Source organism: Martes martes (assembly GCF_963455335.1).
Source record: "Martes martes genome assembly, chromosome: 3".
NCBI classification, from domain to species: Eukaryota; Metazoa; Chordata; class Mammalia; order Carnivora; family Mustelidae; genus Martes; species Martes martes.
In genome coordinates, this window is record NC_137890.1 from 184,883,618 (window position 1) to 184,903,446 (window position 19,829).

Genomic DNA, 19,829 nt, shown 5'->3' on the forward strand with positions numbered 1-19,829 from the left:
GGAAGGGGAGGGAGAATGAGGTTTTAGAGTAAGTAAATTGTTTTGTTCTTCTAATAAATCTGCAATAAGAAATGGTAGTTGCCGCCCCTCTGTACTCTCCCAGTCCTCTGGTAGACCCTGTATGCACTCTCGGTTTACATGGTAGAATTTGTTTCAGTGTTTCAGGGTTCTGTGATTTATTGATTGTGGTGGTTGCTCAGTGTGGTTCTTTACTCCAGGTTGAGTTTTATACAAAGAGCAGATATGAGAGGCTCTGCCCTCAAGCCTTCGTAATCTTCAATTAGCCCTGGGACCTTCTCAGGTGATAGAACCAGATATGCAGTCAGCTTCAGGGAAGGGAGTGGGCCCTGTGGCTGCCCTGCTTCTGGAAACAGACTGTTTCAGGAGCCCCCGGAAGGAGAGGAGAAAGGCTGGCCTCCTATCGCCTTAGACTGGCTTCTGTCATTCAGGGGGCAGGTCCAGGAGTGAGGGTGGACCCAGGAGACAAAGGGACCGGGGTAGAGGCTGGAGCCCACTCACCTCCACTAAAGCATGACTCATTATTTGAGCCTTCCTTTGTGAGTGACTAAAGGGCAGATTCCTGTCTGATTTCCTCCTGTGTGCCTAGCTCAGTGCCTCCCACGTCAAAAGGGGAATTTACTTTTAAGCGATGCATGTCACCCATTGGACTTCATGAGCAGTGAAGGGGCCTTTACTAAAAGGCCAAGCCTTTGAATTTTTGTGGGTGTGGGTTTCCAAGTGTAGTTTTCCATCCCCAAGAAAGCAGCATGCCTGGGGTTTAGAGTTGGCTAACCTGAAGGGTTCTCCTTGTGCCTCTCTTGAGCATGTTACTCATTTTCCCAGGGTTGGTTTCCTCAGTTGTTGGATGGGAGTAACGCTACCCCCTCATAGTCTAACAGTGGGTAGAAAGATAAAGGGACGCGCGTATGCTCGAGTGTGTGGTGTGTTGGCAGGTGCCATGCCAGTGACAGGTTTGTTTTGGGTGGCTTTGTGGAAAGCGGTGTGATCCTGTCCTCCAGACCCTGGCCACTGGACCTGCTTTCAACTTTCGTTGTGGAGGTGAGCTCTGCAGAGCGCTACAGGATATTTGTTCCTTGGGTCACTTTGATGGCAGTGTTGGGACATTTCCTGAAGGCTGTTCTTTAAAATGAGGGGAAGGGGAAGGAAGCCTTTCCCTTATGAGAGAAATTGGATTAATAGTTAGGAATAAAACAATGGCCCATACTTCCCTTGGTGATGCAGAGATGTCGCACTAGATTTTGGAGTTTAACCAATAGCACATCTGTCCTCAGGTCTCCTAAGATCTGGAACACCGAGGAAAGATAACTGAGGGGCATCCAAGAAATGCTCAAGACAATTGCACAATTGTCTTAGTTATCAGCTTGTGATGACTTTGTCATGTGTCAGAAAAACCATTGTATATGTCGGTGCGGGCAGATTGCTTAGAGCAGCTCTCCTATGATATTTCTAGGACGTGGACTGTTTTAAATTTTCTAGTAGCTTCATTTAAAAGAAGTTAAACAGGGGCGCCTGGGTAGCTCAGTGGGTTAAAGCCTCTGCCTTCCGCTGGGGTCATGATCCCAGGGTCCTGGGATCCAGCCACACATCAAGCCCCACATCCGGCTCTCTGCTCAGCAGGGAGCCTGCTTCTTCCTCTCCCTCTCTCTCTCTCTCTCTCTCTCTCTCTCTCTGCCTGCCTCTCTGCCTACTTGTGATCTCTGTCTGTCAAATAAATAAATAAAATCTTGAAAAAAAAATAAAAGAAGTTAAACAGGTAAAATTGAATTTGATGATATATTTTATTTAACTCAGGGCATCCAAAATATTTCTCCCTGCAGCTGATTTTTAAAAATTATTTATGCTATATTTATTTGGTTTTTGGTATCAAATCATTGAAATTGAGTGTGTGTTTTATACTGACAGCACATCTCCATTCATCACTAGTCACATTTCAAGGTTTTAGTTGCCACATGTGGCTAATAGCTATCATAGTATAGGGCAAGCAGTTTTAGAGTATAGAATGTTTTTAAAGCTTTCACCCTTTTGTTTGGGGCGCATTGAACATCTTAAGTAATTCAATGCATATGAGTATCATTTTTATTCTGAAGAAAAGCTTTTTAGTGAGTTTCCTGATCATTGATTATGGACCCTGAAAAAAATGATTGGTTTCTTATTTTGTGTAAATGGCACTAATTACTGGTATGAATACTGATTTTGAGTAAAAGAAAAACAAGAAAAAAAGGAAAACAGGTTCCATTGTTTGAGAGAGGCCAGAAAACGATTTCACAGTGTTTAATCCTCACAACAACTCTGTGATGTAGGTATTTTTATTTGCATATTACCTGGGAGGAATTTGAGACTCAGAGATGTCAAATAAATTACCCAAGGTCACTACAATAGGCAAAGAATGACCTAGCCAGGATTTGATCGGGCTAGTCACCACCACGTTTGACCATCTCCCCTGGCCGCTGCGGCGAAGATTAGGTTACCTTTATCATCACACACACTTCTTCAGAAATAATGTCACAATGAAAATGACAATTTGAGCATTGGAACTAATGACAGTTGGGAGAATGCATTTTTCTAGTGGAAGGAATCTCCTGCTTACTTTGCCCCTGTGACAACAGAATTCTCTTTTGTCCCAACTGTCAGAACAACTCTTAATTCTTAGCCAGTGGCTGGGACTGTGTGCCTGTCCTTTAGATGAAACTACCTGCTTAACATGCCACAATTGTAAAAAGCTTAGCGAGGCTTATAATCAAAGGGTTCAAAGTTCCCTACTTGATCATATGGAAATGGGTCTGTGCTACAATAAAAGAGAAATAATGCCCAAAGTTCCAGATACAGCGCTAGAATAAGAGTTTTCTTTCTTTCTTTTTTTTCTTGATCATTTCTAAATTTTGTTATAAATGCATTTCAGTTTTACATTGTTATTCTTTTATTGGACCCTGCCTTTTAATTCTTCTCATTCTTAGTTTATTTTTTGAATTGTTTTCAGATACTCTCCCCATCTTTTCAGCCATTGTCACTTCTCCTTCCTTTCTTTCTTTCTCTCTCTCCCTCCCTCTCTGTCTTTCCCTCCCTCCCTCTTTCTCTTTCTTTCTTTTTTTCTTTTTTCTCCCTTTTTGCCTGGAGAGAGTGAGGGGGGCACCAAATGGATGTCTTTTCTTTTTATACCTACTCACCCTTATTTAGTTTTCTTTCCCAGAGATTTGCTGTTTTTAAGTTTTTTAAAACCTATGCCTTAATTTTCTTTTTCCTCATATTTGACCCTGACTGAATTGTTTTACCATTTTTCATTTCTCTTGCCGTTGTCACTAGTAATCACACCTGTTTTTCCTCCTCTTTTGTAAAAATTGTGTTTCACTGTACAAATTTCATAATTGTTTAGATCTATGAAATTCTATAAAAGTACTTTTTTACATAACCTCTTTATTTTTTAGATGCTCGCTCATATATATGTGCTTTCAGAGTAAATTCTATTGTCAGACATTTATGATTAATATTATTTTATTTTATAAATGACCTCAAAGGCCTTTTCTCTTCTCCCGTCCTCCCCTCTTTTCTTTCTTTCTCTCTCTCTCTCTCTTTCTCTCTCTTTCTTACTTTCAAAATAGGTGATGCTTTTTGACTGGAAAAAGTTATTGCTCTGATGTCAGATAACAATTAGTTGCTCTCTTTAATCACTGAACTAAAATGTTTAGGAAATATTTTGGTAACTGACACTTTCAAAAAATAAGTTCCTGAATGGTGTAGACCCCTGTGCTTTAATGTTGTATCTCATATCTCACTCAATGAACTGTTAATATTATTTTCAAAAATTAATAGGGTCTTAGGTTTTTTTTAGTTGATCATAGACTTGAGAATGATTTATGGTTCCTAAGTAATGGATACATGATAGCTTATGGGGGCAGCTGGATTCGCGGAAAGGCCTTATCTGTGATTCCCAGATGTGTGACACTCAGATGTTGACATTAGGAACTGCACATGATTTTCAGCATTGAAACTTATGTACACATAGGTATTAGTGATGAAGTAGCTTATGGCACCACTGACTGTATGGCCCTGTGTGTGCATACGCTGAAATCGTTGAAAGTAGAAATCAACCTGCTTCCTTGGACAAAGATCATATACCAGTATGTAAGAGTTAAAAGGTCTAAATGGGGGCTGCTCCCTGCTGGGAAGGACTCTGATGGATAGATCCTGTAAAATGCCATTATGCTTGCTCAGGAAGATTTTACAGCACCTTCGACTGCATTGAGGGCAGGAGCCACATCAGACTTGTTCCTACTTGTATTCTGAGGCCACAGGGGTTACCTGGCACACAATAGGTGTTCGGGGAATAAAAATTGGATAAATGAATGAGCACAAAGATAATTTGGAGGCCGTGTAATTTATATATTCATTTCATGTCTTACCTACATTTGGGAATAAATTGGGCATAAATAAGTAAGCATTTGATAGGCAAGTACGGGTCACAATTCTAAAAAAAAATATTTTATAAGGCATCATGGGGCCAGGCTAAATTGCCTTATTTGTCTAAAATGATCAGTCTGTTCCACCCTTATTTCCCATTTTCTGTAAATCTATGCCTTAGATAGTGTATTTGCTACAAACAATAATGCTGTCTTATTGTTCTTAAGAGTGAACATGGAGTTGGTAGTTGTCCCGGGGAATGGTATGGTGTGACCTGTTAGACTGTTGGTGCTGGCTTAATAATAATTACTGTGATCCTTAATGATAACAATTCTTAATGAGTATTATTATTGTTAATAATTATATTTAATAATTACACCCTATACTTATTATCTTTAATAATAATAATTAGCACATGGGAACCAGTTGCACCATTGTATTATCTTTAGAACAAAAATCTACATCTGTGACCTGGTAGTTTGCAGAGTGTCTGCTCCCACCCTCTGCTTTCCAGATCAGAGTGAGTCAGGAGGCTTCTAGGGGCTAGGCAGAGGGGAGGGGCTTATACAGAAACTCCTGTGTCCTCTGTGTCTCACAGGCAGGACTCCCGCGTGTCATTTACACAGAGGTCTTATCTTTATTGTGAAGTGTCTTCAGCCGTAACCAACCAATTGTCCACCTCCCCGCTCTCTCGGCTTGCGCACCTGTCCTTCATAACTTTTGGTTTTCTTGCAAGAAGAGAGAAGACCCAGAACAGATCTTATTCCATAACATACTAATTTGTGTGAATTACATGGGGCAGAGTCCATGTTTATTACTTGTATGTTGGTAAAACTTTGATCTTCTTATGCCTTGGCTATGTTTAGATTTAAATGCCTGTATGACTTTTTTAAAAATAAAAAACAGTTTATAAAAAATCTTTGGCGAATTAAACATTTTTTAGCTTTTCACACTTTGATACAAAGCAGAGAAATATTTCAGTGACAACAGATTTCAACAGATTTTCAACTAGACTAATTTGCTTTATTTTTTAGAGTAGTTTACTTCTTTTCTCTGAAAACACAAGAAGAGATAATTCCCTTAATAGGGGTAACTGGTGTTAATACGTTAAATAATAATTTTAAAAAGGACAGAGTTTTACATTTGGATGTATATTTTGACATAAGTTAAATGCCAGTTAAGATTTTCCTGAGCGGGATATTTTCAGGCTCATTGATGACCTATTTGCCTGGACTTAGATAAAAGATACAAGAGGGACTTGAAAAAATTCCCATTGACTTTCTTTGACATATTCACATGATAGCTTAGGCCCAGAAATCAAATATTCCTCTCTCCTAGGTATCTTACAGCATTTCCAGACAAAAACAGTTCTGATCTGGAAATACTAGTCCTGATTCCTAGTTGATGATAAAACCATAGACGTGAAGGATATGAGGGTCTGGAAGGTCACCTTGACCTCCGCTTTGTGCCAGCTCTGGAGTCAGGGTCTCAGTCAGGATACCTCTGATGGGCACACTCCACATTTTAATGACTGGAATCTGAGGGCTTCTGCCTTTGCCCAGGGCAATTCTGCTGCAGTCTGATAGTAATAAGGAAGGGAAAAAAAAAAATCCACAGCTTTCCCATTAGGCCCATCCAACTAAGAGGCTTGTTTAATCTAAACCATTGTCGATCACAGATGAGTAACTTTTATAACTGTCTCTTTCCTTCTCATCATGGTGACTGAGATTTGCTTTGTAATGTTTGTGTTTTGCTCTTGAATTTTGTCTCTCCAGGTTTGATGATTCCTGTCTTTTGTGTGGTGGAGCAGTTGGATGGCTCTCTTGAATATGACAACAGAGAAGAACACGCAGAGTTCGTCCTGGTTCGAAAAGATGTGCTTTTTAGCCAGCTGGTGGAGACCGCGCTCCTGGCCCTGGGGTACTCCCACAGCTCCGCAGCTCAGGCACAAGGTATTACCGCGTGTCCCCTCCCCTCCCGGTGCCTCTGTGTGTCATGATTTGAGGAAGAATGCAATTCCTGAAATAATTCTCCAAACAAGGGTTGGAGGAGAATGGTCAGGTCTAACATCTTTTCCAAACAGTTAGCAGTGGAATGTTTCTTGCAGCGTATTGTTTGAGTGCTTCGGGAAGCATTTGACCAGCACCTCTAGAGCCACCAAAATAAACTCGTATGTTGAAGTGATCATCGTAGGTTTGTTGGCACTGAGAGTTGCTGTTGTTTTCTCTAAGTCCCTACAGTGGGGTTCTCAGAGTGCGGAGGTGTCTGATCCTAACTTATCCCAACTTTAATACATGATTCATAAGATTTTGGTTTTCTAAATTTATTTCTTGCTTTGGGCCTGCAGCTTCTGCACTTTACAATCAGCTTTCTAATTAAGTACAAAAAATTACCAAACTTTTGTATCTTTGAAAGATGCTCTGTAGTTTCAGGGTAGTCCATTCAGTAAAACAAAAGCAAAAAACCAAAACGAGACAACAACAATAATAATAACAACAACAGCAGCAAAAATCTCCGTGTCTTTGTGATCAGTTCATTTTATCTATTTAACTAATCATTAAAATTGCATCACGATTTCTGCGTGTATTGTACAGCCCCGGCGAGCCCGTTGTGAGCTTGTGTTGCTTAACTCTGAAGCAAAGCCCATGGTTCTTTCATGGCAAAGAACTGGCGGAACAAATAACATAAAAACATCCCCCAAACCTTGAAAAATGGGGAAGAAAAATTGACCCAGTGGAATGATGATTATTGTATTTCAGCTGAAATGATTGAATTGTACAATTTATGATAATGGTTATAACCAAAGGAAAAAAATGTGTTAACTTCAGGTCTTGCTTCATATATTAATTTTCTATATTACTCTTCTTACTCAACATTGGTATATGTGCCGCAGATTTTTGCAAACTTTTTTTTATGAGTCCCTCTTCATATAATTCCTAGGAATTGTCAGTCAGAGCCTCCATTTGTTCAGATGAGAAAACGATAAGAGATTAAGCGATATATGCAAAGTTACAAACATGGCGATCAAGGACGTGGGATTTAATATCCAAGCCCTTGACTCTGATTCTGTGAGCAGATCATCACTGTCTGAAAAATATTTAAGTATTTAAATTAGATTTTAATTCTACCAAGAGAGCGACCCATCTGAAACCAGGGGTCAAGAGCGTTTTCCCAGGGCTGGCAGTCACCCCATGGATCACTCTGAGCCCAAGCGTGGTCTGAATCCGAGCGCTTGGCCCGTCGGGTGCCGTAACGACAGCTGAACTGTCGAGTCCACTGCTTTCAAAGCAGCGTGATAAAGGATGATTCATTTCCTTTCTCTGATGACTTTCTTTCTTGTGTAAGGGATTCAGGATTTGATCCCGAGCAAATTGCGTACTGGGCACCATCGCTTTTATTTTATGCCATGCGCCTAAATGAAATAAAGGAGTCCTCCTTTCTCCCCCCCGTAAACTTTTCATGCCATTTTAGGGACATTTTTTTCTGAATGTAAAGGTCATTGTGTCCCACTGCTTGCGTCCCGGTGTGCCAGCTTCCTGTTTGACAGGCCTATCCATCTCAGTTAGCACGGCTGCTCAACGCGCCGTGAGCTCACATGTGGAGCCCAGAGCACTAAGTGGCCAAGATTTGATTCTTGGCACATGCTCAGGGAGGAGGCTCGCAGGAAGTCTGCACCAGGGAGCCACACTGTTCCGTTCAGTGATGTGGACTGAGAGTTCTACCCAGCAAGGTGAGGCAGACACACTAGCAAGGGATATGGTCTCCAGCGGAGATTAAACAGCAGAAAAGTCAAAAGCAAATATTTGCTTCCTCAAAGTTTTTGAAAACCATGGCTAAAAAATACTGAATATTACACTTTTAAAAAGTTGAAGCAACATTCTGAAGGTTAGCTCTAGATCACAGCTAATACCTTCTTTTGTAGGTAAACTGAGGTTTTAGCCCTAGGTCCATACTGTAATTTTAGAGGGGAAAAGATTGCAGTTTGTTTAGGTTTATATTAGGCTGCTGGTCTCTGTTTTGGATAAAGGGCAAAACTGGAATTGTTCATTTTGAAATGAATGTATTAGATCTATGTTGTCATTCAGACCATTAAACACTGGCAATTTGCTGCATATTTATTATAGACCAAACAGAGTACATGATAAGACTGGTCATCTGGGGGCGCCCGGTTGAGGCCTCTGCCTTCCGCTCGGGTCGTGATCCCAGGGTCCTGGGATCGGGCCCCGCGTAGGGCTCTCTGCTCAGCGGGGAGCCTGTTTCCCGCCTTCTCTCTCTGCCTGCCTCTCTGCCTGCTTATGATATCTGTCTGTCAGATAAATAAATAAAATCTAAAAAAAAAAAAAAAGACTGGTCATCTGTGTGCTGGACAAGCGGCAGAGTGAAAGAAAGCCAGAGAAGGAGGTAGAACAAAATATGACTGCATATTCAAAGTCTGAGTTTGTATGGGTCTAGTTTCCTGTTTTGTTGTGATCTTGTTTGTTCATTGTTCAGGTAATTCCCCCAAGATGGGGGAGTCATTGGGTGACCTAGCAAATCCATTTGCAGCAGAGAAACTGAGCGTTTCTGAACAATTTCTTCCTATGTTGGAAAACTTGGGCAGAACTAAACTGCAAGGAGAGTGGGTTGCTTGAGCCAATTTTATTTATTTATCTGTTTATGTATTTATTTATAAAAGATTTATTTATAAAAGATTTATTTCTTTATTCTAAAGAGGGAGAGCACATGAATGGGTTCGGTGGTAGGGGCAGAGGGAGAGAGAAGGAGAGAATCCTAAGCAGGCTCTGTGCTCAGAGTGGAGCCTGACGTAAGGCTCGATCTCACGACCCTGAGATCACGACCTGAGCCGAAGTCAAGAGTCAGGCACTTAACCGATCGAGCCACCCATGCATCCTGAGCCTGTTTTAAAAACTGAGGTTCATGAAACATTTTTTTATTTAAGATTTGGCATGACCAGAAAAGAGTTTCAATAATTGAATTGGATCATTTTCAAATTGCCTTGAAAAGAGAAAATACATTAGCAATGTCATTATTTTGGAGTGATACTCAGGTCCTAATGACAAAATAGTAAACCTGTGCTTTTGTGAGTGTGGGATGGTCAGTTTCTTTTTTGAGAGTCATTCCCTCCAAGTGAGTTTGAGAGACTTTATTAAGAAAGAATATTTGCTTCTAAAGGATGGTAGAAGTTCCACTAAAATGGAGGTCAGGGATAGTAGCCTTTATTTGAAGCCACATATTGGGACTCAAGAGAAGATAAGGGCAAAAGATACTGTCATAAATGATGGGCATGGTGCTTCTAACTGAGCCAAACCCTCCATTTCCCAGGACACATACTATTAACTGTGATTCTCAGGGATGAGAGAGATCCAGGATATATCTGACCTGCTGTTTTGCATATGCAAAAAGTGAAAAGATGCCAGGCTTTTTGCTTTGCCTGGCATAGGTAGCCTAAGTGCTACTGAATAGCGAGCACATTTGATGGTAGACCGTGATGAGTCTGTATCTCTGAATCAAAAGCCTTCCAGTTTTGGGAGAGGGTTGTTAACCTAGAGAACTACTACACAGTAACCCTACCCACTCCCCCAAATTAAACTTGGTCATTCCCTTCCTTCTTTCCTTTTCATCCTTTCAGTTCTGCCCCACATGGCTTTGGGTAATAGCTATGGATCTCTCCACATCCTTGAGAGTTCTCTATCTTAAGTAGCTATTTATAGGCACTAACGTGGATGGTGGGTTTGGGGAGGTGGCAGGGAAAGCAACTTGATTCCTCACTGTGTACATTTGATTAAATTTATAAGTGGGCATCTTATTTCCCCTCTGCTTCCTATAAATTTTAAAGTGACCTTTAGAATTTTATTTATATATATTTTTATTGAGGCACAATTGACATAAATATATAACATAATGATTTGATATTTGTGTATATTGTTAAATAATCACTCCAATAAGTCTAGTTAACGTCCGTCACCACACATAGTCATAGAATCTTTTTCCTTGAGAACTTTTAAGATTTACTCTCTTAGCAACTTTCAAACGTACAATACAGTGTTACTAACCGTCATCACCACACTGCACATTATATCCCCAGGACTTATTTTTTTCATAACTGGAAGCTTGTGCCTTTTGACTTCCTCACCTGTTTTGCCCACCCTCACCCCCACCTCTGGCAACCACCCATCTGTTCTCTTGTTTTTTTTACTTATTAGTATTTTTTTAAGATTCCAGTTAGAAGTGAAATCATATCATACTCTTTGTTTGACTTATTTCACTTAGTCTCATGCCCTGAAGTTCCATCTGTGCCGTCACAGATGACAAGGCTTCTTTCTTTCTTTCTTTCTTTCTTTCTTTCTTTCTTTCTTTCTTTTTTTTAAAGATTTTATTTATTTATTTGACAGAGAGAGAGAGATCACAAGTAGGCAGAGAGGCAGGCAGAGAGAGGGAGGGAAGCAGGCTCCCCGCGGAGCAGAGAGCCCGATGCGGGGCTTCATCCCAGGACCCTGAGATCATGACCTGAGCTGAAGGCAGAGGCTTTAACCCACGGAGCCACCCAGGCGTCCCGGTTTCTTTCTTTCTTAAGGCTCAGTAATACTTATGTGTGCGTATGTGCATACCTCATTTTCTTTATCCATGCATCCACTGACGGACACATAGATCGTTTCCATGTCTTGGCTTTATAAATAATGCTGCAGTGAATGTGGCCGTTCATATCTTTTCAAGTTCATTCGTTCTTCCTTTCTTTCTTTTTTCTCTCTCTGTTTCTCTCTTTCTCTCTCTCTTTCCCTCCCTCTTTCTTCTTTCTTCCTTCCTTCCGTCCGTCCATCCATCCATCCATCATTCCATCCTACCTTCCTTCTTTCCTTCCTTCCCTCCTTTCTCTCTTAGTGTTTTCTTTATTTGGGTAGATACCCAGAAGTGGAATTTCTGGATCATATGGTAGTTCTATTTTTAATTTTTGGGGGAACCTCCATGCTGTTTTCCACAGTGGCTGCACCAATTTACATTCCCACCAACAGTGCACAAGTGTTCCCTTTACTCCACATCCTTGCCAAAACTTGTTATTTCTTGTCTTTTTGATATTAGCCATTCTAACAGGTATCAGGTCATATCTCATTGTGGTTTTGATTTGCATTTTCCTGATAAGTAGTGGTGTTGAGCATCTTCTCATGTACCTGCTGGCCATCTGTATGTCTCTGGAAAAATGCATGTTCACATTCTCTGTCCATTTTTTAATCAGATTGTTTTTTTTTTTTTACTTTTTAGTTGCATGAGTTCTTTATATATTTTGGGTATTAGCCCCTTATCAGATAAATGGTTTGTAAATATTTTTTCTCATTCAGTAGGTTGCCTTTTTGTTTTGTTAGTGGTTTCCTTTGCTGTGCAGAACATTTTTAGTTTGATGTGGCCCCACTCGTTTATTTTTGCTTTTGTTATCTTTGCTTTTGGTGTCAGATCCAAAAAATAATCTCCAAGACTTACGTCAAGGAGCTTACTGCATGTATTTTCTTCTAAGAGTTTTATGGTTTCAAGTTTTACATTCAAGTCTTTAATCCATTTTGAGTTAATTTTTTTGTGTGGTATAAGGTAGTGGTCCAGTTTCATTCTTTTGCATATAGCTGTCCAGTTTTCCCAACACCATTTATTGAAGAGACTGTGCTTTTTCCATGTATATTTTTGGCTTCTCTCTTGTAAATTAATTAAGGGTATACACATGGGATTATTTCTGGTCTCTCTATTCTGTTCCATTGATCTGTATGTCTGTTTTTATGCCAATACCATACTGTTTACTATACCTTTGTACTATAGTTTGAGATCAGGAATGTGTTGTCTCCAGCTTAGTTCTTGTTTCTTAAGATTGTAAAATTTAGTTTTAACCAGAAAATTTTATTTAGAAGCAAACATGCTGAGCAACAAATAAGCAAAAATTCTTTCTGGCTTGTTATTTTTGGGTTCATGAGTATATAAAAATTATGGAAAAGAAGGTGTATTAATTACCATTTTTTTTCTTATGTTGGAATAATTAAATTTATACAATCATTTAAAATGTTATTTTAAAAAAGTGATGCAAAAGTGCATTTAGTACCATGTTATGTGAATCAAGGAGAGCCAGATTCAGTCTTAATTATGTGAAATTATACATATATGCATAGAAAAAAGACAAAGGAAATCTATTCAGATGTCATCATTGTGGGTGGTGGGATTATATGGTAGTGGGATTGCCTTCTTTTTCTAATCAGTAAGAATATATAAGTATGAAATTCTGCTTTCTCCATGAATTCTCTTAATAAGTAGGAATTTGTTATTTTTACCTTATTACCCAATTTTGATAAGCAGTTCACTTTGTCCCTAATGTATCCATAAGTGTGAAAATTTGTCTATGATACAGATGTATTTCTTTTGTTTTTGTTTTTTTTTTTTTTTTTGGTTTAAGATGAAAAATAGAATACATCTTTAATGAGGCCCTGTGATGTGTAAATAAACCAAGGGATTTCTTAAGAGTTTTAACAGTGCTAAGTAATATTAATTGAGCGGTTATAGTATGCCAGGCACTATTCTAAAAGATTTGTGTGTACTGACTCATTTAAATATTGCAACAGCTTTTTGAAGTAAGTCATACGTTCCCCCATTTCACAGATGAGGAAACTGAGGCAAACAAAGAAGGGAATTAACTTTCCTGGGCACACAGGGCTATTAATGAAAGAGCTGAGATCTGAAGCCCAGGGATCCAACCCCAGAGTCAGGGCTGTTTTGTGATAGCCATGATCAGTGGGAGTTTGGAGTTGGCGTAGGAGGCAATTCTTATTTAATGCTTGCTCCTCAGGTGCCTGGGTGGCTCAGTGGGTTAAGCCTCTGCCTTCGGCTCAGGTCATGATCTCGGGGTCCTGGGATCGAGCCCCGCATCCAGCTCTCTGCTCGGTGGGGAGCCTGCCTCCTCTCTCTCTCTCTGCCTGCCTCTCTGCCTACTTGTGATCTCTCTCTCTGTCAAATAAGTAAATAAAATCTTTAAAAAATAATAATAATGCTTGCTCCTTACTCCTTGACATAAGCCCTAAAAGGCAAGACTTTTAGATTGGGTGCTTACTGAGTACATAAGGATTCTATTTACCTATCTATCTATCTTTCTATCTCTGAAAGAGTGTGGGAAGGGCACAGAGGGAGAGGGAGAAAGAATCCCAACCCCATTCTATGCAGGTCTAAATCTCACCACCCTGAGATCAAGATCTGAGCCAAAATCAGTCAGATGCTCAACCAGCTGAGCCACCTAGGCACCCCAGGGTTATACTTATTTGATAATGATTATATATATTTGATAATGATAAATTATACATAGATACTTTTTCAAGGCAACTGAGACACCCTTCTTTAAGAACAAACAAAAAAACCAAATCTCATAGAATTGTTGTCTATTGAAGCCAATTCCTAGAACTAAATAGAAGGCTTATAGTAGGTTGAGTAATTCAAATATACTGTTCCTACTTGTGAAGACTGAATGATTCTTGATATAAGAATAAAGCATATCCCTCAGCAATTCTGATTTTCAAATTAATTAGTTAAATAGTATTAAATGCCTACCACGTTCCTGTCATTATTCTAGGTTCTGGGGATAAGGAACTGAAAAAGAGTCTTGCTTTCATTGAGCTTCCATTTGGTAGTTCAATAACACAAAAATAGTTTAGCACATAGATTATTATTTGATTTTTAATCCTCTGAGTTCAGAAATATCGAATACTGAGGTTCAGAGAATAGAAGTACCTATAAGATCTGTTTACAAGTTTAGTGCTAATTTATAACTAAATGTTCATTTTATTCTTAAAAAAATAAGAATTACTTTTCTTAGTTTTTGGAAGTAGGTGACCAGATGGAAAATATGGGTTAAAATTTCCAGAAAATTCTTGCTTTGCCTCATTAAAAGAAAGCTATTTATTTGCCACTTCTGTCTGCTGTTGTCTCCATTTTCAAAATAGGCCTGTTTGCTTTTTATTGGTGAAACTCTTGTGTTCTCAGTGGCCCATTTTTTTAGAACGCGAGGGTGATACTTGTAGGCATTTAGTCAATGTCGAAAGACTGAACAAATGGATTGAAGGTATTATTGATTATCCTGGAGAAAAATATGCAGTTCTAAAAGGTGCCAGTTTACTCTCTTCAATAATTATATTTGGACTCATGAAGTAGAAACTATTTTGTTCCCTTAAAACAGAGTGATGCATAGCACAGTGTTAAGTCTACAGGAATTCAAAAATGTTTGTTGACAGTGAAAATGGGTATTTCTAAAGTTCATTTTTACTAAACTTTATCCATGAAATTTATTTTTCCTTGTGTATCACTGTGAAGTTGGCTCCTATTTATGAACTAGCTATTTTTATCAGAAGTAAAATACAATTTTACTCCTTAGCGATCAGGTTCACCATTTCCAGATTATTCCGAGTCATCATCCCATGGGCAGTGCTGTTTTGGTTCCATTCATGGTGGCAAAACACTTCGAATAATAGCTGTTAGACTCAAAAGAGCTACTTATTCAAAACATACTTACCGATTGCTGGAATCCAAGTTCTTCTGATTAAAACTTAGAGGCTTTTTGTCAGTGTCTATCTGGACCTCGTCTTTTTGAAGGCAGTCTATACAGGGAGAGTAATTTCAGTCTGGAACTAGAAACAGTAGTGAGAATAAATAGAATAAGACTTAAAACCAAAATAGTAAAGGATTTTTTTAAAGGAATGGCTTACTTTATTTATTATTGTTTTATATATTCATTCATTCATTATATACTTTTCAGGGAACTAGCTTTTTACAGCCTACTATTGGGAAAAACTTTACAAAGAAGCTAATTTGAAGGTAAATTTTATCATTAGAAATGAATATGCTTCCATTTTAGAATATTCAGTGCTTGAAATGCTCAGTTCTTCATTTCTCTAAAATATTTATTCTGGGAACAAACAACATATACAAAATAGAGAGATTAGTGTAGTAAATACTCATAAATTTATCATGTAGCATCAACGATTAGCAATTCATGATTGGTCTTGTTTCATCTTTGCCCTTACCCACACCTTACTTCTCTCCCACTGGATTATTTTAAAGTATATCCTAAACCTCATATTTTATCCATAAATATTTTACTAAGTATCTCTTAAAGATAAAGAAAACCTTAAAAATATAACCACAATACTGCACGAGTCTTGAAAAGCAGATAATTCCTTGATGTCCTGAAATATCCAATGTTCAAAAACTTCCCATTTTATAATTTTCTTTTCTACTTTTTTTTCCTTTTTTTTTTTTTACTCAATTCAAGAACCATACAGGTCTATATATTGCACTTGGTTGATGAGTCTCTTTCATTCTCTTAAATTCTTAAAAATTCTTTACTAGGGGCACCTGGGTGCGTCAGTCAGTTAAGCATCTAACTTTAAATCTCAGCTAAATTCAAGCCCTATGTTGGGCTCCACGCTGGGTGTGGAGCCTACTTTAAAATAAATAAATAAATAAGAAATAAAGTTCTTTCCAAAAACTCATGTTTGCCATTTTAATACAGAATTATTTTTGTTTTGCTGAACTTAATGAAAATCTTAACCCTATAAATGGCTGCAAATATGATGATTTTAAATAAACAATTGGTAAGCTCAATCATAACCTTGTAATGGAATTCAGAAAAATCACACTTTTTTTGGTGGGGCCGGGGAGGGAGGATGCTTAAAAGGCGTAGGTTTCCTGGAGCCCAGTTTTATTTATTTATTTTTTTTTTTTTTTAAATGAAAGTTTGATATTCTCCCTATTGAAAATGTTTCAAATGATCTCTTGCTTTGTATTGTTTTCTTGGTTTCTTTCTTTGGCTCTTTCTCTACCCCCCCCCCCCCCCACTTTTCCTTCTTTAATTAAACTCTCATGTTTGGGAGACTCTCAGCAGTTTTCTCTTTATAAGGGCAATGTTGAAAAAAGGTGCATATTTAGAAATTTTAGGCCTTGGAGCAATCTTTTAACAAACAAACTGCTTTTTAAAAAATTCTGTGGCTCTCAAAAGAGAGCTAAAAAAGCTACCCAAAATTGCTGTTAACCATGTCTCAGCCCTCATTAGAGCTGGACGGGCCAAAATATAAAACAGTGGCTGTGCTGATGCAAATCTCTAACAACCCCCTATACTCTTCCCTCCTCTACTACATAAAATTGAGTCCTCATATATGCCTGTGTACATACGCTTACTCACCTGCACAGAGCAAAACCTGAAATACTACTTTTAAATGCCAAAAGAAGAATAATGCCACTTCACTTCCTTGTCCAATATATATTTAAGAATGAGGGGTGCTTGGGTGGCACAGTTGGTTCAGCGACTGATTTTTTTTTTTTTTTAAGATTTTCTTTTTTCATTTGACAGGAAGATAGAGAGCACAAGTAGGCAGAGTGGCAGGCAGAGAGAGAGGGTGAGCAGGCTCTCCACCAAGCAGGGAGCCCAGTGCAGGGCTCCATCCCAGGACCCTGGGATCATGACCTGAGCCCAAGGCAGAGACTTAACTGACTGAGCCACCCACGGGTCCCTGATTCTTGGTTTCAGCTCAGGTTGTGATCTTGGGGTGGTGAAATCAAGCCCCACGTGGGGCTCCGTGCTAAGCACAGTGTCCTTGACACTCTCCCTCTGCCCCTCCCCTAACATGGGCATGCTCTTTCTCTCAAATAAATAAATAAGTGGTTCAGTGGGTTAAAGCCTTTGCCTTTGGCTCAGGTCATGATCCCAGGGTCCTGGAATAGAACCCCACATCGGGCTCTCTGCTCGGTGGGGAGCCTGCTTCCTCCTCTCTCTCTCTCTGCCTGCCTCTCTGCCTACTTGTGATCTCTCTCTGTCAAATAAATAAATAAAATCTTAAAAAAAATATAAAAAAGGGATGAATATCAATATACATGTTTGTAGTTCTGTATTCCTTATATTTGCTTATAATGGCACAAATATGGGTTATTTAAATATTGGCACAAATATGGGTTATTTAAAATATATAGATAATTACAGCTCACATGAAGGTCAACTGAATTATAGTCTATCTGTAAATTTGTAGAGGATGAAGACCCCATCCACCTTGACATGTAGGATGCCTAGAAGTTGAGTAGGAAATACTTGATAAAAACGGTTAAGGGCAGTGAATTAAAAAAAAAAAATTTAGTCTGATCTCACTTTACCTCCGACCTTGCAATTTCTACTTTAACGCCTATTTAAAAGAATCATATCAGTGAAGATAATTCATTAAAAACCTAGCTAATTATTTCTTCCATGATGAGAGAAGTGCTTAGCAATAATTTTAGTCAGCTGTTTGTTTGGGGCAATTGGCCATGGTGGCCATTAGCTTTGGTGAATTTTTAAAAAAATGTTATAAGATTTTATTTATTTATTTGACAGACACAGAGAGAGAGGGAACACACGCAGGGGAAGTGGGAGAGGGAGAAGCAGACTTCCCACGGAGCAGGGCACCCATGCAGGGCTCCATCCCAGGACCCCGGGATCATGACCTGAGTTGAAGGCAGACGCTTAACAACTGATCTCTCTTTTTGGGATAGGTGTGAAATGCCCGTGAGCTGGAGGGGACTAATCATCTGAGTTCTATGTTTTGGCATCATGTAAAATGATCTAGGTTAAACAGATTGACCCACAGTGATATACAGCTTTTATTTAATAATTAAAGTATATCTCATTAAAAATACATAACTTTGAGGAGTTATGAGTAGGAAACCTACAACCTAAAATTGGTGATACGGTGATACAATTTATATTGTGATTAATTTTTTATTCTATCCTTCTAAAGCATAACCGTCTTTTACCAATATATTGGTAAAAAGGTTTTAAATGTAAGGTTGTCATTTACTGAAATTCCCAGGTCTTTCTGTGCCTTAAGAAGGTGTAGTATAGATTCCATTCGAGAAATTCATTTAATAAAAAGCATATTCATTGGAACACTTGTAAGTGCTACAATAGATAGTGCTATTACCTTTTGGGTAGATCTTTTATATTTAAAGTTCCCCAGTGATACAACTCTCAGTCTTGGTGCTACACCATCATATTGCAACTCTAGGAAGAGTCTATTTTGATATTTGTGATAGACAACAAAAAAATTCTTGGCCGTAGAGGGTTTTGTAATATTAAGATGCTTTTTAAAAATTCCTTGTTTCCTTTTTTCTTTCTCTAAATGGATAAGGGTTCTGTCATCTAAATCTTATAATTTCAGTTTAATTCTTTGCAAAACTGTGAAATTTCAGAATCATGGGTCTTTCACTTCTTATCTTAGTGTACATTTTACATTTGTACTTCGGATGCCCAAATTTTCTCAGATGCAGTCTTATTGTATTTTAAAATGATTGCCGCATTTCAACTCAGTAATTCATTCATCTGCATAGCATCAGTTAGTGGGCAGTTTATTTATTATTTATTTAGGCAGCTGGTGGGGTCCTGAGATGCCAGGGACCTCTCTTATCTACAGTGTGACTAGGGCAAGCTCAGTGGTGGTGGTTGGAGGAAGGGATGAAATGCATCCTCCTGGTCCTTTGGTGGTTTCCCAGGTGCTAGAGAGATTTCACAAGATTGTGATGAGCATTTAAAACCCATCACTTTGAAACTCAGTGGGTTGTTTTTTTTTTGGTTTTTGGTTTCCTTCCTTTATGGTATCTTTGGAAGCCCTGGAGTGAGTGCCATTTGCTCGCTCAAAAACGGTAATTGGCACAAGTATTTGTGTATCAATGAGAAAAAGCACGGAGTTTTTCCTCTGTCTTCCTTTTTTTTTTTTGGTTTGAGGGAATATCACCCAGGACAGAACAGCAAATCGGCACTACTGTTTTACAAGCCCGTTACTGGGGCTTGAAAAGATCGCTGCAGGCTATATGCAAATGGAGAGTGCCCGAGGTTCCTCCCAGCTTCTCGCTGCCACACTTTCGGCAGAGAAATGAATACATCCGACATATTCTTTCTGTCAGCTTTGTAAATCAGAGAATGAGATGCTGGAAACCTCCTAGCACAGGCAAACCTCTGTCCTCCAAGATGTGGCCCTACAAACTCGAAGAATCTCCCAGGTAAAGGTTGGCCTCCCTTCCCTGGAGCAGATTAAGAGGGCGGTCTGTTCTTGATCAAAAGCTCGGAGCGCTTTACCAGCTTCAGATGGTGGGTCTTCTTGAGGAGTGGTTGCTGCAGAACCAGAGCAATAAAGACCAATTTTAAATGCCTTGTTTTACTGCTGTAATGCAGTGACTCCCTGTGGGGTGAGGAAAAGACTTATTTGAAAGGGGCATGCTTTAAACACTCTGCAATGGAAAATATATCAGAATTATTTGGAAAAAAAGCTCTTTATTAAGATCTTTAGTCTCTCTTAATTCTCTGGTTCTCTTGCACACTGTCATGTTATTCATTCATTTCACAGATATTTTGTGCCAGACATTGTTCTGAGTGTTGGGGA

At 38.9% G+C, this 19,829-nt stretch overlaps 1 protein-coding gene across 2 annotated transcripts in view; it reads left to right on the top strand.

Annotated features, from left to right (window-relative positions):
• Positions 1-19,829, top strand: part of SATB2 (SATB homeobox 2) — a gene marked incomplete at both ends in the record, with an annotated part of 184,687 nt that overhangs the window by 19,735 nt on the left and 145,123 nt on the right. For both annotated transcript variants that reach the window (XM_080799168.1, XM_080799167.1), the window contains one exon: positions 6,192-6,368. In XM_080799168.1, coding sequence (XP_080655294.1) covers positions 6,192-6,368 — 177 coding nt within the window. The remainder of the gene's footprint in view (positions 1-6,191; positions 6,369-19,829) is intronic.